Source organism: Pseudophryne corroboree, chromosome 11, assembly GCF_028390025.1.
Source record: "Pseudophryne corroboree isolate aPseCor3 chromosome 11, aPseCor3.hap2, whole genome shotgun sequence".
Taxonomy (NCBI): domain Eukaryota; kingdom Metazoa; phylum Chordata; class Amphibia; order Anura; family Myobatrachidae; genus Pseudophryne; species Pseudophryne corroboree.
The window spans coordinates 302612831-302639814 of NC_086454.1; the positions used below are offsets into that span (position 1 = coordinate 302612831).

General features: G+C 45.0%; 1 protein-coding gene across 1 annotated transcript; it reads right to left on the reverse strand.

The window, feature by feature from the left end:
- Nucleotides 1-3734: 3734 nt before the first annotated feature.
- On the reverse strand, nt 3735-26732 carry LOC134969535 (trafficking protein particle complex subunit 2-like protein). The gene is made up of 5 exons (XM_063945543.1): nt 26626-26732; nt 8250-8422; nt 7247-7334; nt 5734-5813; nt 3735-3855 (listed from the first exon to the last, which is right to left on the reverse strand). The coding sequence occupies exons 1-5, from the start codon at nt 26656-26658 to the stop codon at nt 3813-3815; spliced, it is 417 nt and encodes a 138-aa protein (XP_063801613.1). The 5' UTR covers nt 26659-26732; the 3' UTR covers nt 3735-3812.
- Between the last annotated feature and the right edge of the window lie 252 nt (nt 26733-26984).

Sequence of the window (26984 nt, forward strand, 5' to 3'; positions counted from 1 at the left end):
TATGATGTCCGACTGAATCAGGACAGGTAGACTTTGAAGAAAGTGTTCCGCTTGCTGAAGGCCGTTGTAAATGGCCCTTAATTCCAGAACGTTTATGTGGAGACAAGTTTCCTGGCTTGACCATTTTCCCTAGAAACTTCTTCCTTGCGTGACTGCTCCCCAGCCTCGGAGACTTACATCCGTGATCAGCAGGACCCAATGCTGGATCCCGAACCTGCGTCCCTCTAGGAGGTGAGAACTTTGAAGCCACCACAGGAGAGATATTCTGGTCCTGGAGGATAGACTTATTTTCCGGTGCATGTGCAGGTGAGACCCGGACCATTTGTCCAGCAGGTCCCACTGAAACACCCGGGCATGAAACCTGCCAAACGGAATGGCTTCGTAAGCAGCAACCATCTTCCCCAGCACTCGAGTGCAATGATGAATAGACACTCTAGCCGGTTTCAGGATCTCCCTGACCATGCATTGGATTTCCAGAGCTTTTTCCGCTGGAAGAAACACTCTCTGCAGTTCCATGTCCAGGATCATGCCCAAGAAAGGCAGCTGAGTTGTCGGAATCAACTGTGACTTTGGCAAATTATGATGTTGCAGAACCGTCAGGGAGAGTTCCACGTTTCTTAGCAATTGCTCCTTTGATCTCTCCTTTATCAGGAGATCATCCAAGTACGGGATAATTGTGACACCCTGCTTGCGTAGGAGTACCATCATTTCCGCCATCACTTTGGTGAAGACCCTCGGGGCCGTGGAAAGCCCAAACAGCAACGTCTGAAATTGGTAATGAGAATCCTGCACCGCAAACCTCAAGAAAGCTTGATGTGGAGGATATATTGGGACATGTAAGTAGGCATCTTTTATGTCAACTGACGCCATAAAATCCCGCCTTCTAGACTGGAGATCGCTGCTCGAAGAGATTCCATCTTGAACTTGAAAGTTTTCAAATACAGATTGAGGGATTTTAGGTTCAGGATCGGTCTGACTGAGCCGTCCGGCTTTGGTACAACAAAGAGGCTCGAATAAAACCCTTCTCCCCGTTGAGACGGGGTACCGGGACCACGACACTCTTTTGTATCGCAGCACTCACTACTTCCCTTTCTGGGATAGAAACTTGTAAGGCTGATTTGAAAAACCGGTGGGGGGGCATCGCCTGAAACTCCAGTTTGTACCCTTGGGACACTATGTCTAACACCCAAGGATCTAGGCCTGAGTGAAACCAGACCTGACTGAAGAGTCGGAGACGCGCCCCCACCGGTACGGACTCCCGTAGGGGAGCCCCAGCGTCATGCGGTGGACTTGGCAGAGGCCGGGGAGGACTTCTGGTCCTGGGAGCCTGGCACTGCAGGTGATCTTTTCCCCCTACCTCTACCCTTAGAGGCAAGGAAGGATGACCCTCTTCCTTTTTTGTATTTATTAGGCCGAAAGGACTGCATCTGATAATGGGGTGCCTTTTTCTGTTGCGCTGGAACATAAGGAAGAAAAGATGACTTACCCGCTGTAGCGGTAGACATCAGGTCAGCGAGGCCGTCCCCAAAAATGACACTACCTTTATATGGGAGAGCTTCCATAGCTTTCTTGGAGTCGGCATCAGTATTCCATTGATGAATCCACAGCGCTCTCCTGGCCGAGACTGCCTTGGCATTGGCCCTTGATCCCAAGAGGCCAATATCCCTCGCCGCATCCTTTAGGTAAGCTGCAGCATCCCTGATATAACCGAGAGTTAAAAGAATGTTATCCCTGTCCAGGGTATCCATGTCAGATGCCAAATTATCTGCCCACTTAGCAATAGCACTACTCACCCATGCCGACGCCACGGCAGGTCTGAGCAGTGCACCCGTAGAGACATAAATGGCCTTTAATGTCGTTTCCTGCTTACGATCTGCAGGGTCCTTGAGGACAGCAGTGTCGGCAGACGGAAGCGCCACCTTCTTGGACAGCCGTGACAGAGCCTTGTCCACGTTGGGAGATGACTCGCACTTTTCCCTGTCGTCAGTGGGTAAAGGATATGCCATAAAAATTCTCCTGGGAATCGGCCACCTTTTATCAGGAGATTCCCAAGCCTTTTCACAAAGAGTGTTCAGTTCATGAGAGGGGGGAAACGTCACCTCAGGCTTCTTTCCCTTATACAAACAAACCCTTGTATCAGGAACAGCAGGTACTTCAGAAATATGTAAAACATCTTCAATAGCCACAATCATGTACTGAATACTCTTAACCAATTTTGGATGTAAACTGGCCTCACTATATTCGACACCGGAGTCAGAGTCCGTTTCGGTATCCGTATCCGCTATTTGGGTAAATGAACACTTTTGTGACCCTGAGGGGGCATGTACCCGAGACAAGGCGTCCTCTGTGGATTTCCTCCACGTTTGTGTCTGAGAATCAGATTTATCCAGCCTTTTAGACAATAACGCCACATTTGCATTCAATGTACTCAACATATTCACCCAATCCGCAGTCGGCGGTGCCGACAGTCACTGCCAAATCCTTCTCTGCGCCCCCAGCAACCTCCTCCAGGGAAGAGCACTCAGCCTCAGACATGTCGACACACCGTACCGACACACACACACACACACACACACACACTGGCTATAGGGGACAGACCCACAGGGAAGCCTGTTAGAGAAACACAGAGGGAGTTTACCAGCTCACACCCCAGCGCCTATTTCAATAGTGAGAAAGATGTCTGCGCTGCATAATAGCACCAATTTACTGTGCCCCACCCCCCGTTTTTCTCCCTGTTACTTGATCAGAGGAGTGGAGGTCCGGGCCAGCGTCTCTGCAGTCTGTGAAGAGAGAAAATGGCGCTGGTAAGCTGTGAGGGCTAAGCCACGCCCCCACCTCGGCGCGCTGTAGTCCCGCTCAATTTTGAATTTTTATACTGGCGGGGGCTTATATTTAGTGCCTAGGCACTTATAATATATGTCTCTTTGCCAGTCTTAACCTCAGTAACATGCTGCCCAGGGTGCCGCCCCCCCCCCCCCCCCCGCAAGTGCCGTTGGAAGTATGTGTGGGAGCATGGTGCGCAGCGCGACCGCTGCGCTGTACCTCGTTACTGAAGTCTTCTGCCGTCACTGAAGTCTTCTGTTCTTCTATATACTCACCCGGCTTCTTTCTTCTGGCTTCTGTGAGGGGGTTGACGGCGCAGCTCCGGGAACAAGCAGCTAGGCGCACCAAGTGATCGAACCCTCTGGAGCTAATGGTGTCCAGTAGCCTAAGAAGCAGAGCCTTTAACTCAGAAGAAGTAGGTCTGACTTCTCTCCCCTCACTCCCACAAAGCAGGGATTCTGTAGCCAGCAGGTCTTTCTGAAAATAAAAAACCTAACATAAAGTCTTTTCAGAGAAACTCAGGAGAGCTCCCCTAGTGTGTGTCCAGTCTCTCTGGGCACAGAATCTAACTGGAGGAGGGGCATAGAGGGAGGAGTCAGTTCACACCCATTCAAAGTCTTATAGTGTGCCCATGTCTCCTGCGGATCCCGTCTATACCCCATGGTCCTTTTGGAGTCCCCAGCATCCTCTAGGACGTAAGAGAAATAATGTTTTGTGATCTTACAGGTAGACTGGTACATAAGGGGAGGATCAGTAGCCGCTGTGACAGTCCTTTATGAGAATGAGAAATTGCCACTACAATTCCATATGACATTGCAGGAGGAAGAGAGACAGATGAGACCTCTGGATATGTCCCATCGGTACCAATTAATAAAAATAGAGTTATAGAGAAATAAAATAAAACCAAATGATTGATTCCTCTCACGTTTATTGGCATTCATGGTTTATATACAAGTTTACTCCACTATACAAACACTGACGTCATCTCATCAAGCTGATACCATCATAGAGGTGACCGTCTTATCAAAGGCCCTGAGAGAGAAAGATGGGAAAAGATTAAAGAAAGCAATGATGATATATCCTCATACTGAGATAAGTCTTGTACGCTCTGTAAGATGAGAGATACATACCACTGAGAGAGGGTATTAATGATGAGCTCAGTCATGCTCCAATCATTAATGTCTACGTGACACTATAAGTGCTTTAGATTCCATGAATATAAAGTATCACAGGTTATGTTACTTTACCATATAACATTTAAACATACTCTCCTCCTGCCAAGTAATTACAGGGCACATTTATAAAGAGGTCTTATTTCACTAACACCATACAGGGACGGGGCCAGTGTTATGGCTGGACAAATACCAGTCATTAGATCACCATGACGACAAAAATATAATTGGTCTAAACTACATATTCTGTTCCCAAAGTAGATCATAGTTTCCGGAGCTCTGATTAGCCTCAGTGCTCAGACTGACAGGCCCTGATGATCTGATTGGTTGCTGCTGTACTCAAATGCTCTGCAATGGTCTCGGACACAGGCTCTTAAACTCTGTCCTCAGGACCCCACACAGTGCATGTTTTGCAGGTCTCCTCACAGTATCACAAGTGAAATAATTAGCTCCACCTGTGGACCTTTTAAAAAGTGTCAGTGAGTAATTAATACACCTGTGCTCATGCTGGGTTACCTGCAAAACATGCACTGTGTGGGGTCCTGAGGACAGAGTTTGAGAACCCCTGGTCTAGAGGAATCCTCCAACACATGACAGATGTGCGTTACATCTACACTCACAGATCTCCGTGCTGGGAAAACTAATTGTCATAAGTTGGTGCTTACAGACCTACTACTTTTACACACTGCGATATCTGTGCGTCATAAATCTTTGCTATTCCAACATATGAAGTGACCAGTGGTAGGAATCATGAACCCCCATTACATCAGTCACCACAAACTGGTGTAACTAGTGATCTACAGTATATGGCTAACATCCATGCAGTGCACAACAGAGTGTTTGCTTATACATAGACAGTGTTATCTTTTGAACATTGCTGGATATAATGTGCTACGCACTAACGGCACATTCTGTATTATTATTTACAGTCGTGTAGTAAAGGGCAGAATAGTAACTTGGGGCAATTATATGACATGAATTGATAGATCTGATACACTAGGTTAGGTGTGCTTGGCTCGCGCCATAATCCCGACAACTGTCAGAATGTATGTATACCGGGGAGGGGTTGGGTATGTAATGCTGGCGATCGGAATCCCAGAGGTCCGCATCCCAACCACGGGATCCCATCCACCAGATGACCTGTCTATGGCCCTCATTCCAAGTTGATCACTAGCTGCTTTCGTTCGCAGCGATTAGGTAAAAAAAAGCGGCACTTCTGCGCATGCGTATGGGGCGCACTGCGCACGCGCAACGTACTTTCACAAAAGCCGATGCAGTTTTACACAAGCTCTAGCGACGCTTTTCAGTCGCACTGCTGGCCGCAGAGTGATTGACAGGAAGTGGGTGTTTCTGGGTGGTAACTGACCGTTTTCGGGGAGTGTGTGTAAAAAGGCGTGCCAGATAAAAACGAAGGAGTGGCTGGCCGAACGCAGGGCGTGTTTGTGACGTCAAAACAGGAACTAAATACTCTAAAGTGATCGCTTGCTAGGAGTAAGTCTCGAGCTGCTCTGAAACTGCACAATGTTTTTTTGTAGCAGCGCTGCGATCCTTTCATTCGCACTTCTGCTAAGATAAGATACACTCCCAGAGGGCGGCGGCTTAGCGTCTGCACTGCTGCTAAAAGCAGCTAGCGAGCGATCAACTCTGAATGAGGGCCTATAACCCAATAAGGTCTGGGCAGATGTCTCCAATGTAAACCCTGTGGCTAAGAGTGATGCGGTTGTCGCTTTATGCTCACCGTGATTGAATCGGGTCTCCAGGGTTATAGAAAGGGTTACACATCACATCTGTATATGAATTATGTAGCTTGCGGAACATCTGAAGGAAAAGTGGAACATAACAGGGTCATTACATCAGTCCAGTATTATAGAGCACTCTACTAACAATGGAAGCAGCCAGGTTGTGGGCTGAACCAATGTGAGAAGATAGCCAATCAGCTCACTAGGAACCAGTGACATCACTAACGTTTATAACGTCTGATGACTGGTTCCTAGAAACAGACGGCATTCTTACAGACATTGGCTCAGTGCACAAGAGGCGTCATTTGTACTTACACTAGTAACAAGGCAGACAGAAGCAACTGAAAAAAACAATAAATCATTACAAGGCCTGGTGCACATACCGATGTGTCCTCATACATCTTTGCTGCAATCACGCTAAACAGCCTATCTTGGCACGCCAGATCATGTGAGACTCTGCTAGCGTCGGGCGTCTTTTTAGTGTATTTTTTTGTGCCGAAAGAGCTGTAACTAGGACACACCATTAAACTGATTAAGTTGATATGTGACACTTTTACAGATATGTCCTCATACATCTTTCCACAATACGCCACGCAACAGGAGATGGCAGTTCCCATGCAACTCGTAAGCGTCGGGGCGTCTTTTTTTGCCTATATTCTGTTTGCGTCTGCATATGAAACGGTACGTTACAGTGTTTACTAGGAAAACACTGTAATGTAGCACTTCGTATGCAGACACAGCCGCAGGTGCACAGAGAATCTAGGCATGCCATATATCACTTTAATCAGCATAAGATGCTTGAGCGTTCTACTCGCATAGCAAAGCGAAAAAGCTACACAAAAAGATGCTCGGCGCTACCACGTATGGCACGACATGGCATGAATAGAAAGGCTGTTTGATGTATCAGGGGGTTAGACACATCTGTATGTGAGTCTCTGAATCTATATACAAATTGCTATGATGCTGCAGCTGCATGTCACATATCAAATTAGTCAGCAGAGTCCCTTGGTGCTTCCAAGTTGCATTGCATTGCGAATAAGATATAGTTTCCGAAAAGAAAAAGACGTCCAATGATACCGGAGTTGCACAAGACCTGTCAGCTCACACACGCCAGGCATCTCACGCTACAGGGCATATTGAGGCTAGATGTATGAGGACACATCTGTAGTTATAGTTTTATACAGTAGCATCAGAAAATGTTAAAGAGGAATTTTACGTTCAAGGAACTTTGTAGTACAGGCAGATTTACTTTTCTTGCCTTACAACAGCAGATCAGGTGGCCGAAGTCTTGTCGTATCCAAAGGTGACACACACAAACAAATCTACCAGGATAATAGTGTTGGCTGAAGGCAAAGTTCCCCTTTTTAGGGTTTATAGGAAATCTCGGAAGATCACTTCTGATAGGCAGAGCTTGTAATCTGTAGCAGACAAGTCACAGCTAGCACTGGCCTATAGGAGTGTCAGCTAGAAGCCGCGACCACCCCAGCAATATACACCCCATCCGTCACTCACACTGCGGATCTCATTATCCCGGAGAGCCGTGTTTGAGGAATCCACCACCATTACGAACTTGACTTTGGAGTTTGTGACGTATCCATATCTGAGAGCAGTTAAAGAACATGTGCATTTGTTTGCTAAGGAGAAAATCCAAAGTCCTGACTGTTCCCATCTCTATCTGCCCTATTACATGCAAGGTGCTGCTCTCTACAGCCTGGAACGTGGTGTTTCTGGAAATAGAGACCGGAGGAACCCTTCTATGTGCTGTACACTGTCCCACTTGGGAGGGATGACCCTGTAATCAGTACCAGGAAATGGATGTGGGGGATGGGGAAGGGGGTGCAGGAAATAACATGTGTACCTCCTCTTTCCATCCCTGCAGTGTAATTACCCCTGAACACCCCTCTACAGCTGCTGGTGACATCTGGAGGAGGTAGTAGGTATTGGGCAGATACAAGTTACATGTACATTACATAGAATGTAAGGCCTTAAATAGGAATGGGTGCGTGCTGGGGAAGCCCTGATTCCCTCCATGGTTAGTACAGATGCAGACTGATGAAGGAGGTCTAAAGCTCCATGCATGACTATATGACCCCGTGCAGGTCTATGACAAGGCTTCTATACAACCAGCAGGCTGTGTGAGAACTATGTGGGCTGCCATACACAGCTATAGTACAATGGCATAGTGTTCATTCAACACGTGCAGGTTCATTCAACCTGTGCAATTCTTCTTTCCTGCTTGAGGTGTCGTTCTCTGCTCTGGTGCTTCTAGCACATTCTGGTCTGTATCTAGAGTGTGCTTGAAGCATGAGAGCAGATAGCAACACCCCAGGTAGGAGAAAGGAACGGCACAGATTGTGACAGGTGCATAGTGCTAGAATGAACACTAGTGACACACACAACAGCCATGTCACATTGTTTGCCATGTGGTGCTATAATCCCCATACCTGAGCCTACCTCATCACAGATGTGACCAGAATGACCCACACTACCAAAATGAGACACAAATACAGGATACACTTTGTAGTCCTCTGTGGGGTACAACAGTCCCAGGTAAAGTTCCCTTTGGTCCACAAGAGCCTTCCCCATAGCAGAGATCTTCTCATCCACGACATCCAGGGAGGTGTGGACGGTGTAGTGAAACTTCAGCTGGTTCTCAGAGGGGATGCTGTGAATGTATAGGGGATAATTCTGCAACAGAGGACGGCACGGTTCTAATTACTAACACAGATCACAGCTAGAAACAGATCTCTCTCTTGAACGGTGTATCTCAGGTATTTCTTGTGTCTGTGTAACAGTAAGTTACAATATATAGCTGTCTCCATCATGGCAGCAGGAAGCAGCAATAACACAGTAGCTGCCTATTTATGTACTAGAAACAAGTACATCTATGGTGTAGTGGTGGGAGGTAAGGGGATCACCAGGGAAGGATCCCTCTGTCAGTGACATTCCACATAGAGAAACAGAACATCAATATGTGACACCCGTAGCTGGAGCTGCAGATACTCTATAGCACCACTAACAGCCCTCAGCTATTCTACGTCTTCTGAGTATTCTGTTTGTTCATGCAGAAACGTGTGTATGCTTGTCAGTTCTCAACTAAAAGTAATCATACAGTATAGACAACTGAGCACATAATATAGCGGCCTCTTCCTTGTAGTTGGAATAACTTGCCGACATTGGCACACTCCTGATCAGTTGGGATTAGCAATCTATCAGCAATCTATCAGGGACCACACAGTACGTACAGCAATTTGTGGCCAGTGAGGTTCAAAGCATTGAAAGTGGAGGTTGCAGTTTTATCAGATTTTCTACAAGCTGAATCTCCCAGAGTGGAGGAAGATGTGAGGGGAGGACATGAAGGTGGCAGGGTCTGTGTGACAGCTACGTGGGATAGGTGGCATGGTCTGTGTGACAGACACATGGGATAGGTGACATGGTTTGTGTGGCAGACACATGGGATAGGTGACATGGTTTGTGTGACAGACACATGGGATAGGTGGCATGGTTTGTGTGACAGACACATGGGACAGGTGGCATGGTCTGTCTGACAGACACATGGGATAGGTGACATGGTTTGTGTGACAGACACATGGGATAGGTGACATGGTTTGTGTGGCAGACACATGGGATAGGTGGCATGGTTTGTGTGGCAGACACATGGGATAGGTGACATGGTTTGTGTGACAGACACATGGGATAGGTGGCATGGTCTGTGTGACAGACACATGGGATAGGTGGCATGGTTTGTGTGACAGACACATGGGATAGGTGACATGGTCTGTGTGACAGCTACGTGGGATAGGTGGCAGGGTCTGTGTGACAGCTACGTGGGATAGGTGGCATGGTCTGTGTGACAGAACACATGGGATAGGTGGAACATTCTGTGTGACAGCTATGTGGGATAGGTGGCAGGGTCTGTGTGACAGCTACGTGGGATAGGTGGCACGGTCTGTGTGACAGCTATACAATGACAAGTACTACTCACTGCTCATCAGCACAAACTCGATAGACATATGTCAAAGGCGAAAAATATTGCAGTACACACATCACGTATGAACTACACACAGATGGCCTCCGCTCGTCTACTTGTTCTGCTGTGCGTGCACATATTCGCAATTTGCGTATGGTCGCTCCTGCGGTCGTGCGCATCAGTGCGTGGTATGGGTATTTACGGTAGAGTTTGTGAACGTATGGAGAGCTATCAAAACACATTACATATTTAATCCAAATAGTGCACAATGTACACATAGTCCCCATGCACCACACCAGAAAATAACAACAGTTTAAATGGTTTCAGAACAAAGGGATTCACCTTTACAGAATAGGAGGGGACAGAACAAGGTCATAAGGTGGTGTTTGGTATCCAGCTGTAGGGTATTTTAAGGGAAACATTCCGGTGTTGGTTTGAGGAAGATCGCATGTTCCTGTGGATAGTTATGTGCAGGAGCAGAATATAGATATAAACTGTATTTACTGTACATTATGTATGCGGCGGGAATCCAGAGGAGACCACCCACAAGAGCAGTGAAAATAGACATCACCCACCTATTCAAACAGACCTATGACCTCTCCTGTACTGTAAAAGTGCATTCCTGTGTCCAATGGACAAAGGGTTTACAGTATCTATTGTATTGCTTTTGGAAGAAGTGTATAAAGAGAGCCTGCTTCTAGCCTGGTCAGACACAAGGCTCACAACGTTATCTATCAGATGGCGGAGGACCGGACCGGGTAGCGCAAGCGAATCCACTCACGTATGTAACATTGACTGTAGCCATTTACTCTGTTATATTGTATTGTATATATTGTAACCCCCTTTCAGCAATAATCCACTGTGGTGTCGGAACCCAGTGGTTTAACTACAGACTGGTGTCGTGTATTTCTTTCCCTGCTAAGGTTTAAAGTGTAATAGCATCACACTGCATTGCTGCATAAGGTTTAAAGTGTAATAGCATCACACTGCATTGCTGCATAAGGTTTAAAGTGTAATAGCATTGCATTACTGTAAAGGTTTAAAGTGTATCTCTGGGTGTGTGCGCGCTGTGTGTACTTTGTACCCCCAGCGCGGTGTTTGTACGCTAAGTCCGTACAGTGATACGGGACTCCGTACGCAAACAGTGTATAAAGTACGTAGCGTGTGTACTAGGTTTAGCGGCCGCAACGGCTCCATGGTAAAGTGTATACTAAGTGTGTATAAGGTATAGCTTTTCGTTCCTGTATATAAATCGACATTATCAATTGGGGGCTCTCCAGTTTTCTACATACTTACTACCTAACAGGTCACAGCAGACGTAATCTATCAGCAAAGGGTGGGAAGTTATCCTACGTATCCTTTTCTTGGTCGATGGATGCACTGAAAACCCTACTTAATTGCTGATTAGATGGCATCTGCTCTGTATGGTTTGTAGAGATGCTGGTAGAACTCGTAAGGTACACAGGAAAAAAGCTATTTCAAATCTGTGAAATTTTTTTGGCGCAAAAAAGCGTACACAGCACCCATACTCTTTGCATACTCTCTCCCATTGTTGCAAAACAAGGTTCAAATAAGTCATATTGTGTTTGATTCAGACTGGATTGCTTATCTGTTAAATAGGGTTAAAAGTATATTTAAAAGTTGCTGCATAGCATTGATATAGTTTTTATGTTTAACTCAGGCCTAAAATAACTTCAGGGGCTTGTATGATGTGTGATTTCTTTGTGACAAAGAAAGCCGCATGGTCTGTCCTCCATTTTGGACTAACCACATGGCCTGTCCACCATTTTGTGTAACCCTCATAGATGTGGAAGGGGGAGGAGCAGCGGCCATTTTGGGAAGGTCATTTTTCTAAATGGCTGATTTTCACTGCCCAGAATAATCAGCTCTCCTTGGTCACATCAATCACCATTTATGAGTTACCAATGCATTTATTTAACCCATGCCGTAGTCAATTACAAATAGTTTCAGCTGGGCCTAGTGAAAGTTAATAGTAAGATGAATACTTGATGTAAGAATTACACACAGATATAAACAAAGTTTTTTTTTTCTTTTACCTCTAGGATTTAGTTAGAATCTGCTTGCTATAAGATAGCCATTGAAATGCAAATTAACATGTGTAACTGCTTTTTCTTAGCAATGAAAAACCACTTTTACAGGCAGGCAAAAGCACATAGCTTTCATATGCAAATTAGAAGCACTGAATGGGTAAAGGAGTCTCAGGAGACCAGTGAATGGTACATATATATATATATACTTATTATAATTATGTGTATATTTATATCAGTGTATGTTCTGCAAGATAGCTATCCAATCTGAATCATATCATTTAAATTATTGATTATTGCTAGAGTCATTATAGATCTGTGTGAAATAGGATACATTTGTTGCTATATAGGTAAATATATAGGTAAATTTGAAATAACAGTATTTTAAGGAAGTAAGCGTAAAGACACAAATGCAGTTCTGCATAAAGGTTTATACAGAAAGAAACTGTGTGGCGTGTTAAGTGAGCGATTATAGTTAATATTGCTCACATTTATAGAAATTGTGCGAGTTGTTTTATTGCGTACGCACATTGGTACACGTGTCTCGGACAAAGTAAGGGACACGCATGGTCGCGTGTTTGCGCAAAGTGCATAAGAATGCGGGCGCTGATTACAAATTACACAATAGTGTCGTTTAGTTTAAAGGTGGGACAGTAGCCACGCTACAATAGCACAAAATTGCCCAGTTCCCAAAGTTTAGTATAAAACTCTTGTTTACTGTATTGCCTCTGGGAGTAGAGCTGCTTATCTGAATGAATGATAATTTTCTGTACAGAAAAACCAAGTATACCTGAGTGAGCGAACGTAGGAGTGAGTGAAATTTGAACCCCGGAATTCGGGATCCCGTCGTGCGGTACATCAAGTGAGTGGAGACTTGGTGGCGTGAGGCGGCTGACTCACGTTAGTATAAGGTTTAAAACGCAAATAGTGAGGTGATTTGTAAAGGAGCGTGATAGTGCATTGTATTGCGAAGTATTGAAGTAAAAAGGTTTTTGGTATTACGCTCCAGACTGAGGGTCCCAGTTTGTACAACGACCCGTGATTGTACGGCAGATAGGTAACAACTACCTATATGCTGTGCGATTGGACCGCGCATTTGTGGATGCGATATATATAACGCAACTGGATACCGCTTTACGTGCTTTGCGTAAAATCGCGGTACCATTAGCACTGTATAGAGCATACGCAAGTGTGATTTGTGTATAAAAGTATAGGGAGTTTTCGCTGGTCTCTCTCAGGAAAATCTCCAACGGTGTATATTCACTGGAAATAGGTAAGTCACTCCTAAACACTTCCAGTGAATAGAAATCAGATAGGGACCTCACTGGGTACGCGGTGGTCATTCTTGGAGTGAGTCGTGGTACCCGGCGGAGAAGGAGTGGGTGAAAGCGCTTTAAGAACTTTCACCGTCTATTCGTATTGTGCATTGAGGATTGCGTAATAAGGAAAAAGTCCGCGATGGGATCCAATTGCACAAGCGGTGGACGTTTAACCAGGGTTCAGGTTGAGGTGCCGCGGCCTAAGGGGTCAGCGAGGTTTGTTATGTGTGGTAAATATGGATCACACACTGAAGACTTTTTGTCTGAATGGGTACGTATGACTGACAAAGATAGGGAACCATTCCCTAAGGTGAGCAGCTTTGAACCAGAGGTATTACAGAACTTAAGGTTAAAGATATGTCTGATTAAATCCAGAAAACAAAGGAATAGACATAATGATTGTTTAAAATTATGGCAGCAAGAGAGGGATATGCAAAGGGAATTAGCTCGTGCAGCAGGTTCCAAACCTAGCGGGAAAACAATGGCGACCGCACCACCACTACCGTATATTGCGGGGGAGAAGATGGCTACAGTCAATGGTATATCCGTAAAATATAGTAGTATGTAAAAACAATGTATTAACCCTAATTATTTTTTTGCAAGATGTATCCTGTTTTTTTTTTAAAGTCTTTTCAAGGTTATAGGTCACAAGAGGATGATGGACTTGCTGGCAGATCAGTTCCTGTATTTATTTACAGAGAGAGAGAAATAAGATGCATTGGAGGGAATGGTAATTGTATCGCTGGCCTGTAACTGTAATTGTATGTTTTAACTGCTTACTGTATGAGTTGTAACTATAGGTATACTGTACTTTGTAATATATATATTGAATCTATATCTTTTTTTTTTAATAACAAATATATCCAGCCAAATCGCAGCTCTCCTCCAAGCAGTCACCTTGCTGCAGGAAACTCAGGTGGGGCCTGACCGACCAGGTAGAGCAGTAACAATATTCCCCAATGAAAGAACTGGTGAGGTCACAGCTACCGGTAAGTGTGAGACAGTTCATTGCACAGAGACAACAACACCTCACAGTAAACAGATTAGGAACGGAATGGTAGGATTACACCCTGTCTTGGAAATAGTAACCCCCAATGGGGGAACCGATAGTCAGGGAATAATCCTCACCAGGAATAATGCAATGTATTGCCCGTGGCCCAGAGATGAGCTGCGATCAATCATTTCAGAATTCCCCGACCCTCGGAAGCATTTAGCCAGATGTCAGAAATTTTTCAGAGATCTGGGTAATGCGTATGAACCGACAAACAAACACTGGCGGATATTTTTGAAAGCGTGCCTACCTCCTAATATTGACACCCAAAAATGTATCACTGATTGTAGATTAGAGTCGGATAGTCTTATGACTGACAAAGCACAATCAGGAGAATTTATAGCAAATTAACATGCAACTAGAGTTGTATTTCCCCACAACTGTTAAGAGGAGAAAAATTTTCTCCATAAAACAGAGGGAAAATGAAATGACATCTGAATACTCCCATCAGGACCTGCAAATAATAGATAGATACATGGGGGTATCAGATACAGGGAACGATGCGAATTACAGGAAGGTAGCTGTTTCTGTATTAATGGACAGACTCAATCAGACAGTAAGGGACAGGGTACAAACATTTTTTTTCCTGATTGGAGAGGGGCCACAGTAGCTTGTCGTAGAGAGTGCGCAATTGAACACCATAAGAATATTGCTAGGCGTAGAGAACTGCAGGAGGAGAGGCTGGGGATTGAAAGTATACAGGCTCTTACACCAGAGTCTCATCAGCCTAAACCCCAAAAACCCTGGTGGTAAGAAAAGACCGAGAAATTGTTACATTTGTAAAAAAAATAAAAGGACATTTTGCTAGAGATTGCAAGAGTAGTAGAGCACATAGCCAATATAGACCCCTAGACAGAGAAAACAAGCCACGTTATTAAACACATAGACGGGATCAAGGGACATATAGTAAAGGAGTCACGAGCCATATAGAAAACACAGATTCGGTTAATGGGAAAAATGGAATAAATGCAACTTTACCCTTTTGACAGAACTAACTGGAGTTAGGAAGAGGTCTCTAAACTTCTGCTTCTTTCTCTAGCAGAAGTGACCTCTAATTAATTTAGCAGAAGTTTTGTTAGAGATGGTATACATATAGCGTGCTCCCGCCCAGGAAGTACGAATTATGTTTGATACCCACGAAGACTAAGGTTGCATTTCACTGTTCTAGATACATGTCCATCACAGGTAGAGGAAATTATCTCAAAGATACCGGGTTCCCTATGAATTTAGAATGGACAGGACACTGGATTGATGGCTGGGATAGTCCCAGTAGAGATATAACACACACATAGATTTTTTTTTTGGGGGGGGGGGGGGGGAGCAGACAGAGTAGAGAATCATTCCCCTTAGTGCCCAATCCAGATGTCAAACTTTGTAAAATCTTCTTTTTTTTTTAAATTGAGTAATTTTTATTTTCTTTTTTTTTGCAAGGGAAACAATAAGAACATCGAAACAAAAGGGAAGAAAAAAAAAAAACATACAAACATAAAGAACATACAAAGAATAAACAGATACAATCCGTGTCACAATGTAGTAAACATATCAATAAAAAATTTCGTGTTCATATCAATACATAAGGGTTTTGTGATCATTAATCTCTCATATAGTATTAACAGTCAGAGAGTTGAGCTGGAGCCGTCACAGCCGTAGCTAGACGGGAGGCGTTCCACCTGTTCCACTTATTGAGATAATGTGGCAGGGTCCCTCTAGACCTATGTGTAAACCTTTCGTGTCCAGACACCACGTTTACCAGAGCCCGCCAGTTGTATAGGCTAGGAGGGGAGACAGCAAACCAGTTACGCGCTATAATCACCTTCGCTAAGGTAGTCAAGCAAAGAACATATTTATAAAGTATCGGACAATAGGTTTCCTCTAAATCTAAGGCAAACATACACAATGTAGGAGAGAAAGGGGGTAACGTCGGTTCTGTAATTAATATGTCTGACCAAATTGCTTCCCAGAAAGCATACACAGTTGGGCATAACCATAATAAGTGCCAGAAATTAGCTCCAGAGGCGCCACACCTCGGACATGCATCATTAGGCCGCAGCCCCGCTTTAAAAAGAGAAACTGGAGTTCTATACGACCTATGGAGAATAAAGAAGAAGACTTGTTGATATCTGATACATGGAGTAGTATACTTAAGAGAGCACAACACCTGGAGCCACTGGTCATCTTCAAGTGGACCTATGTCCTGCTCCCATTTAAGTTTAAGCGGGTCAAAGACATTGGGGCAAATGTGATCATTAAGGCTAGCATATAAAGTGGAAACCTGATGTCTCGTTCCCAGGTTCACAACCAATTCTTTAATTGGCGAATTAGAAATGGTCGGAGACGAAACCCCAAATTGTGCCAGCACTGCATGACGGAGCTGTAGGTAACGATAAAAGGATTTATTGGATATACCAAGCTCCTCTTGCAGTTGCGCAAAAGATTTGAAAACACCAGTATCATATAGCTGTGAAATTGTTATAAGGCCCGCGCCAATCCATATATTGTCTTGTGTGAGATGCAATAGCTCCCTATATGTAGTGTTAAACCAAAGGGGTGTATCGGGATCTGTAGCGCTCCAGTCATAAAAAGAGTGAGCCAGTCGCCACACAAGTAGTGACTGACGGAGTAGAGGGGGAAGACCAGCAGTAGAAGAGGCTGAAAGAAGGAACTGAACAGGGGAGAAGTGAGACCCCACACACTCGGCAAAGAATCTCATAAACGTGGGACTATCCCTATTTAAAATCCAATTCGATAAATGTACAAGTTGGGCAGCCAGATAATAAGCTCGCAGATTAGGAAAACCCAATCCTCCAGCAGATTTAGCCTTAACTAGAGCTCTCAGGGCAACCCTAGGCGTCTTGTTACCCCAAACAAATGAAGAGAGTAAACTATCAATGCCAGAGAATACCTTCTAAGGAATATAAACAGGGGAATGTTGTAATAGGTAAAGAAATTTTGGTTGGATCACCATTTTAATTAAGTTAATGCGACCCGTAACAGTAAGGGGAAGCTTCTTCCATATATGGACCCGACGCTTCAAATCCTCCATGACCTGGTCTATGTTATGATGTACAAAAGTTGTGACATCAGGAGTGATCCAGACACCAAGATACTGAAAGCGGAGGGTCCACTGTAGTGAGCAAACAATAGGTAACGGGTCAGGGATAATACCAGATAAGGGGAGGACATGAGATTTATTCCAATTGATAGACAAGCCAGAATAGAAGCCAAATGTGTCAACAATATTCAGCAGGGAGGTCAGGGAAGCATCGGCATCATTGAGAAACAGGAGCATATCATCAGCGTACAATGCGATAACATCCTCATGTCCATCAATAGTAATGCCCCTAACAGCAGGGGTCAATCTGACAAAGCTCGCCAGTGGTTCTATAGCTAGGGCAAAGAGGGCAGGGGACAACGGGCAGCCCTGTCTAGTTCCACGATATAAAGCGAAGGGGGACGTAACAAAACCATTGACAGATAGACGAGCCATAGGAGAGGAGTAGAGCAACTGCAACCATCGTATAAATTTGGGGCCAAAAGCAAATTTTCTAAGGACTTCCCACAGGTAATCCCATTCCACGGAGTCGAATGCCTTAGCGGCGTCCAAGGAAACCACCACGGCATCCGATCCCGATTGATCCCCCCTCTGCAGATGACAAAACAGCCGCCTCAAGTTTTGTAGGGTAGACTTGCCTGGCATAAACCCCGTCTGGTTATCATGAATAATCGATGCTATAACAGTATTAAGTCGAATCGCCAAAATCTTGGCCAAAATTTTTACATCAGTGGATAGCAATGATATTGGGCGGTAGGAGTCTGGGACCGTAGGGTCTTTACCCGGCTTAAGGATCACTACAATAAGAGCTTCCGACATAGAAGGAGGCAAGCAGCCACCCTCCAGGAGAGCGTTAAAAAGATTTAGAAGGTAAGGGCCAAAATATTCACTATACTGTTTATAGACCTCAACAGGTATGCCGTCACTACCCGGGGCTTTCTTATTGGGGAAGGAGGCAATAGCCGCCTCAACCTCCTCAACAGAGATACCACTATCGAGAAATTCAATAGCTTGTTGTGATAATTGGGGCAAATCAACACCAGAGAGGTACTGTTGTAATTGACCTGAGGTATAAGTGCTTCTAGAAGTGTATAGCGAGGAGTAAAAGGACTGGAAAACTTGGGCTATCTCAGGGGTAGTATAGACTATTGCTCCCTGGGGGTCACAAATCTTTTGAATGGATCCTCCAGCTCTCTCCTCCCGTGCCAGAAAAGCTAAATAACTACCACCTGTGTCCGACTGTGAATAGAGGGCATGCTGCGAGAAAAGCAATTTACGTTTGGATTTATCCAATAAGTGGTCAGACCAGGCCTTCCTCACCATATCCCACCTGCAACGGTCACTAAGGGTTTTGGTACGAAGATAATCAGATTCACTTTGGGAACAGGCAAGCTCCAGGCGTGATTCCTCTTCTCTACCAGATTTCTTAACAGAAGCAATGCGCTGTATAAAGGAGCCCCTCATTGAAGCCTTAAATGCATCGTGCTTAATAAGTGGGTCTAAACAAGTCATATTATGTGTTTCGAAGTCCCTCCACTCATGAACCAGGGCGTCATGATCAGTCAGCAAGGTCAACCAAAAGGGGTTTAGCTTCCACACTTTGGCTCCACAGGCAGGTATCGTATCTAGGACCACCAGCAAGGGCGAGTGGTCCGAGATCCCTCTCTGTAAATATCGGACATCGACTATTCTAGGGGTGAGATCAGGGGAAACCAAGGCCAAATCTATCCTTGAAAAGGTATGGAAACTGGCTGAGTGGCAAGAGTATTGCAACTGCTGAGGGTGTCTTAGCCTCCAAACATCAACAAGCTCAAGTTCAGCAACCAGCCGTGCAAAAGGCGTAGGGGAAGGGGAAATAGAGGGTAAAGAAGGTGGACGTTCAGACCACCTATCCAAACCTCCATCCAAAACATTATTAAAGTCGCCTATGCAGAGGATCGGCGCTGAGGGAGAGGTAGCAATAAATGCCATAGCATGACGAAGTACCTCATTACTGTAAGGGGGGGGGACATAGACAGCAAGTATATGAAGAAGTGTGCGGTTAACATAAGCCCTAAGGAAGACATAACTACCATATTGGTCAATTTGACTATGGACCAAGTGACAGCTGACCGATTTCCTTATCAAAACCGAGACCCCTCGAGAATTCGTGGAAAAGGTAGAATGATATGACAGACCAACTCAAGGCCTCCTGAGAGCTAAGGTCCTAGTACCAGACAAATGGGTTTCAGAAAGACATATAATATCTGCTCTATACTTCTGTAGTTGAGACAAAACGAGAGCACGCTTAATGCGGTCATTCAGGCCCCTCACATTCCAGCCGAGTATGCGGAGCCCATCAATCCCTGTAGCCATGAAGAGAAGAAAGAAGGGACTGAAGGAGATTAAAATCAAGGTGAGAATACAGAGGAACAGAGGAGACGAAGCATCGAAGAGAATAGAGGCACACAGTAAAGAGGAACCTGCATTGGAGAAAAGGAAAAATCAAAAGGGCCTTGACGGCACCCCTCCAGCAAACAAATATGACATAGAGAAACCACAGAATATACACAGTGGAATACGGAATCACATGACAGTTCAAAAAAAAAAAAAAAAAAATGACACAGTGACACAGGCATTAATATACTAACAAGAACAAAAACAGACACAAAACAGCCCAACCATCCCCCACCCTGTATATCCATTAGAACCTAGATACACTTGGATCCCCAAAACAATCCTAACTAAAGCTAATAAAAAACCTAAAACAGCCCTGGGGTATAGAGACAAACTATACCTCTATAAAAAGCTATATCCTAGCATTCAGCTCCAAAAACTAAAAGAGCATCCCCGCTGCATAGACAATGAAAAAAGGTACATTGCTGTGAGAAGGAACCCAGCATATATTGTAACGCCTAAAAAAAAAAAAATAGCAAGAAAAAACTCTGAGGTATCAGAACACAATGGATAAACGACTAAGCAAACAATTGTCCTCAAGGAGGGGCATGAGGTATACGGTCCAGCCAGGCCTCCACTTCCTGAGGGGTGTTAAAGAAGTGTGTAGAGCCATCATGCACAACCCGTAAGCGCGCCGGAAACAACATGGAGTACTGCAGCTGTCGGTCACGAAGCCTCCTCTTCACGTGAAGAAACTGTGCACGGGTCTTTTGGACATCCACAGCGAAATCCGGATAAACTGATATAGTTTGGCTGTCAAATTTTAAAGGCCCCTGAGTGCGGGCCAGCCGGAGGACCGCATCCCGGTCTTTGTAGTGTAGAAAGCGGGCTATGAAAGTACGTGTAGGTGCACCCGGGGGAGGAGCCCTTGCGGGCAGACGATGTGCCCTTTCAACGGAGAACTGAGGACTAAAGTCAGCACGGTTAAACAATTGAAGGAGCCATTTCTCAAGGAATGATTCCGGAGAAGAGCCTTCCGCCCTCTCCGGGAGGCCAACAAAACGCACATTATTACGACGAAGTCTTCCTTCAATGTCAGACAGTTTCGCTTTTACTGCCGACATCTGGGTGGTGAGACTGGAAACCGTACCTTTAAGAGGGTTGGTGAGGTCTTCCAAATCAGAGATACGGTGCTCGGCTTCTCCCACCCTTTCACGTATTTTTTGCATATCATGCCTGATCAGGGTAATATCCACTTGCACCTGGCCGATTTTATCCATAACTCGCTGTTCAGACGTAGATATGGCCAGAAGAATCTGTTGCGTTGACTGGGACGTGTCGTCAGGCTGAGGAGGGTTCCTGGAAGGTGAAGGAGGGGATGGGGGAGCAGCACCTCGGGAGGGTCGAGAGGAGGATGGAGAATCCCTCGCAAATCTTTCAAGCTTGGAAGCCGCAGCGGTATTGCCCCCACGAACCATAATGCAGACCAAGAGGAGTACAGTGGGCAGGTAAAAGCAGTATTAAAAAAAAAAATATATATATATATTTTTATTTTTTTTATTTGCTTAGAGGTCAGGTGATGGAACACCCTCCACTATACTTTGGAGGTGTTCTAAATCAGGGATACAGTAAAGGAGAGTATACGGTAGCACAGTCCCCAAAGTAAAAAGTCACCAAATGGAAGACAGAGAATGTGCATTCACCAGATCCTGCAAGGATCTTAAGTTTCCCCTGACAGGACAGTGCAGGGAGTGCAGAGTCAGTACAGGCAGGCAGAGACTTCCAGCAGGCTCAGCTAATGGATTGCAGAGCCCCTCCAGAAAGTATGCAGCAGGTCTCCGCATACAGCGGTCTGCGGCCCGCCGAACACAGTGTGCAGGAGTACAGGGCAGTGGAGAGCAGGCGGGAGCAGAGGCAGCGGGTATCGCGCTGGAGAGGAGCTCCGGAGTAGCGCGCTGTCAGCCTCCGTTCACAAGCCCCAAGATGGCGCCGCACTTCCGGTCAGACGGAGCCAGGGAGACCGAGCGGCGCAGACCTCAATGAGTCCAGCGGCAGCACCAGGCAAGGTAACCCGCCGGGAGACCACTCAAAACGGGCAGGAGAGGATGTCAGGCAGGGTGAGCAGGGTCAGGGACTTTCAGCAGCGGGGAAGCCAGGATAAACGGAGGATGTTAGACGGAGCTCTCTCAACTAGCTCCTTACAGCATGCTCGGCCAAGCCCCCCCCCCCCCCCCGGGTCTTGTAAAATCTTCTTTGCCTCTACCAACTTATCTGTTACTAAACTCTATGTGATTTGTCTTCAAAGCTTCCTCTTCATCTCTTACGTCCACCGACAGGGTTACAGTTCAGACGCCACAGGCCTACTCGGTCTTTCAGAGTTCTGCCCAAATCCAGTATATCTCACCAGCATAGGGACACCAGTATTAACGCAGTGAGCCTGGTCATGCACAAAGGGTGGAGAATGAGAATACTGGTGAAGGGAGACTGTGCAAAGACACCGATATGCATGATGGCGTGACAACCTGATGGTGAACGCAAATCTGAAAAATTCTCTTTTTATTATTTCCTTTCTCTTTTCACTTTCCACAGATGTTTTACTTTACACAACTGATAATACACAACAGTTAAACACATTGAAATGCAAGATTTATGTTCCCTACAGAAAGGCCGCTGACCCGGAGAGAACTCGTGACAAAGAGCAGAGTGTAGAGAACCTCGTATCACTGGAGTGTCTGTTCCGGGAAGGTTGAGAGGCAGGACTGTTGAAGGGCATCCGAGCACAGATCTAGAATGGTTGTAGTATAATTCTTTGTTATCACCCCCCCCTGTATTTTCCTCCTTTCCCTAAACGAAATGGATCGATCACAAGAAACTGCGTTTCGGGTTCTATTAGTAACTCTGGTTTTGATAAGGACAGTTTGTTTTTGTGAGGGTCTGAGAGAGGTCGAGCAGGGATCTGGAATGGGTTTTGATGACGAGTATGAATTTGTAGAATCTCAGGAGCGGCACATCGCTCAAGTAAAGGCTAGCATCAGTAAGCGCTCTGGTAGTCAGGGAGCTCGGAGGCACTGTGAGGGGTTATTGTCTGATGAATATTGTATTTGTAGGAATTATGAGAATATAGTTGAGGATGGGTGCATCCAGAGATGTCAGTTCAACCTTAATATCGACATGGACAGTCATCCGTTGAGTGATTACCACTCACTAGTGGGTAAGGTCTTAAACCAGACAGAATGCTGGGTGTGCTCACAAGTACCTCAAGGTCAGAGCAAGTCAGGATTAGTACCGTACCCTTTAGCAATAGATGAGGTACTCGAATTGCGGGGTGGGAGACCGGTGGACAAGAAATTCAATATCTCTAGGCCCCCTAGTTTGAAGCTCCACCAGTATCATGTAGACAGGTCCTTATTGTGTTTTAATATTTCCAAGTACCAAAAACCGGGAAATTGGGAAGTGACGTGGAATAACCAGACAATTACTTTTTCACACAGAGCTGATAGGATACCCATAGACTCTGAACTTGTACGCCAAATAGCCAACAGTGGGAGGTATTTTCGGTATAGGTATACTCGTGGAAGCAAGACCATGTGGGTTGGAAAAGTATCGCCAGGGTATTGTGCCCATATCATCCATCCTGATACTTGTACTGAGCAGATGGGAGAACTAGGGATTGGGTTTTTCACTTGGAAAGTTTGTAATATGGTGATGTCATATTTTGTCCCCTATGTTCTCCCAGATGATGCCTATTTCATATGTGGGAGGAAGGCGTACAAGTGGCTTGCCCCGAGCTCAGAGGGATTGTGTTATATTGGGAGAGTACTGCCAGAGGTCATGACCATAACCCATGATAAGATGAAAGACATTCACCGCTGTGCTCAGGCTCCTTATACTCATACTCACTATGAACACATCGTCAAGAGACACCTCATAGATAGGACAGAGCACGCAGCCTCTGATTTGATCCACGAATGCACCGGGATTCAATTCCTTCTCGCATTAGACATCACCCGTACTGCCAGAGGAATTATAAATTATAGGTATAACCATGCGCTAGCGAACTTGATAGATAATATCACTGAGATGTATGACGACACCTTCAGGTATACGGGAAGGGAGTTACAAGCTTACAAGCAGGAACTGATACCACGCAATTGGTTCTCAGGTTTAGGAAAGTGGGCTCAAAATGTCATTATGAGTGTAGGGAAGTTTCTCTTTTGTATCCTGGGAGTCGTCATAATTATTGGTTTGATATTTAGGTGTGTTCGAATTCTGACGCGGCGCAAGCACGGCACAAAGTTGATGAGTCTCAGGAGCAAGGGTACTGTTATAGCAGCAGATTTAATTCATGACCCTTCCATAGAGACAGTGATATGATAAGGATTGCAAATTAATTTCATGGCCTGTTTCGTTCATCTGTTTTTCTTTTGTCTCCCCCTCTGCCCAGATACACCCATCCGGAAAAGACATCAGCCTACCCAAGAATGTTTATGTAAATGTTTATGTGAATGTATTTTAGATATGTGTTTTATCTTCATCTCTACAACCTCCAGTTAATAGCACACATAGTCGACAGGTGATATCCACATATACTAGCACTCACATATGTTCCCCCTCCATGTATCATCAACTAAATGTGCACCCCATTTGTTGGAACAAGAAGCCAAAAAGAGCTCGGTAGTGTTTGTGGGCCCATTTACAGACCCTTAATACGGGATGAGAAGGATTTAATGTATACTTCGCAATACCTCGAAGCTTATTTAGAACATATACGGCACGATGATACATGCCCCTCAGACATGGATTCATACATACATGCTTTTTACTATCCCACTAGGTCATACATTTCCTACCTACCACTCTCCCCCGACCATCCAAAACTTCTGTAGATATTTTTCTGTTGTTTAGTGATTAGATAGTGGCAGTTATTGGTGACTGCCAAAGGGTGGACTGTCAAAGTAAAAAAATATTGCAGTACACACATCACGTATGAACTACACACAGATGGCCTCCGCGCGTCTACTTGTTCTGCTGTGCGTGCACATATTCGCAATTTGCGTATGGTCGCTCCTGCGGTCGTGCGCATCAATGCGTGGTATGGGTATTTACAGTAGAGTTTGTGAACACATGGAGAGCTATCAAAACACATTACATATTTAATCCAAATAGTGCACAATGTACACATAGTCCCCCTGCACCACACAAGAAAATAACAGTTTAAATGGTTTCAGAACAAAGGGATTCACCTTTACAGAATAGGAGGGGACAGAACAAGGTCATAAGGTGGTGTTTGGTATCCAGCTGTAGGGTATTTTAAGGGAAACAATCCGGTGTTGGTTTGAGGAAGATCGCATGTTCCTGCGGATAGTTATGTGCAGGAGCAGAATATAGATATAAACTGTATTTACTGTACATTATGTATGCGGCGTGAATCCAGAAGAGACCACCCACAAGAGCAGTGAAAATAGACATCGCCCACCTATTCAAACAAACCTATGACCTCTCCTGTACTGTAAAAGTGCATTCCTGTGTCCAATGGACAAAGGGATTACAGTATCTATTGTATTGCTTTTGGAAGAAGTGTATAAAGAGAGCCTGCTTCTAGCCTGGTCAGACACAAGGCTCACAACGTTATCTATCAGATGGCGGAGGACCGGACTGGGTAGCGCAAGCGAATCCACTCACGTATGTAACATTGACTGTAGCCATTTACTCTGTTATATTGTATTGTATATATTGTAACCCCCTTTCAGCAATAATCCACTGAGATGTCGGAACCCAGTGGTTTAACTGCAGACTGGTGTCGTGTATTTCTTTCCCTGCAAAGGTTTAAAGTGTAATAGCATCACACTGCATTGCTGCATAAGGTTTAAAGTGTAATAGCATCACACTGCATTGCTGCATAAGGTTTAAAGTGTAATAGCATCACACTGCATTGCTGCATAAGGTTTAAAGTGTAATAGCATTGCATTACTGTAAAGGTTTAAAGTGTATCTCTGGGTGTGTGCGCGCTGTGTGTACTTTGTACCCCCAGTGCGGCGTTTGTACGCTAAGTCCGTACAGTGATACGGGACTCCGTACGCAAACAGTGTATAAAGTACGTAGCGTGTGTACTAGGTTTAGCGGCCGCAGCGGCTCCATGGTAAAGTGTATTCTAAGTGTGTATAAGGTATAGCTTTTCGTTCCTGCATATAAATCGACATTATCACATATAGATGTGTCCACTTACATCTTTGCTTTTTTACAAATTTGGCACAACATGCAAAACACGGCTAAGCTGTTTTTCACGAGTAGCGAGTGGATGAATTTAAAATTTTTTGTTTGCCATAATAGAATATGTAAAAGTAACATATTAAAGAAGCAAATGAAGAAAAATTTCAAGGCATGGCTAAATCTCTGCGTCTATGGCATGCAAAACTGTGCCATACATGGCGGGATATAGCAAAGATGTGTGTGGACAAATGTTCCTGTTGGGTGATTAGGACAAGTGTGCATTCAGGGAACATAACCACACTTCATAGGGGTGTAACCAGAACTTCTGATGTGCTGGACCGTCCACGTCACTTTCTTTTTCCATTTGATTGAATGCTATGCACAGCAAATATTAACCTCTAACCAGCAGGCCATAGGTAGGCAACAGGTATGACTCCAGCTGCTGCAGAACTACATATACCAGCATGCTATGCCACAGTTTTGCTGTTAGCACATGCTAAAACTGTGAAAGCGCATGCTGGGATATGTAGTTCCACAACACCTGGTTGTTTACCCTGGCATAGTACATAAACTTGTGATTTGTCAACTACTGTGGAACTACAAGTACCAGCATGCTATTGCTGCCAGGAATTTAGCATTCTAGGGATTGTGAAGCCTCAAGTTAGTGATAGAACAACAAAACTCAGCATACCGCAGGCAGTGAGGTTGCTTAGGTCTGACCTGTTCTCTTCCTTCATGCATACATATCAGACATAACGATGTAATCAGGACTAAATGCCAGTTCCCCACTGATGCAATAAAAGCGTCATTATATACAGTATAATCCCCTGACAGCCCTATAACTACAGGTAATGACTGGCCTCACCTCCTTAGCTATGACAGATACACACACCGCCATCTTGCTCCTCTCACTGGTCACATGACTCGGTCTCTGTCACCTGCTGCGTGATTGGTCAGTTTGACCACATGACTCCACTTGCTGATCACCGAGCTTCAGCTATGGTTGATTCTGACTCCTCCCCCTGACGGAAAAGGTCCCTTAGCCCACTTGGATCTAGCTTCAACCCTGCAGCTATGGCTGGCGTTGGACGAAGGGGCCGATCATGTGACCTGAGCAGCGGCAGCCTCATGCATGGGACTGGGAGGAGTTCAGCATGCATTTCACTCAGTGTCAGTCGCAGTCACACACACACTGCAGCTGAATGAAGTAGTGTTCTGTGTGTG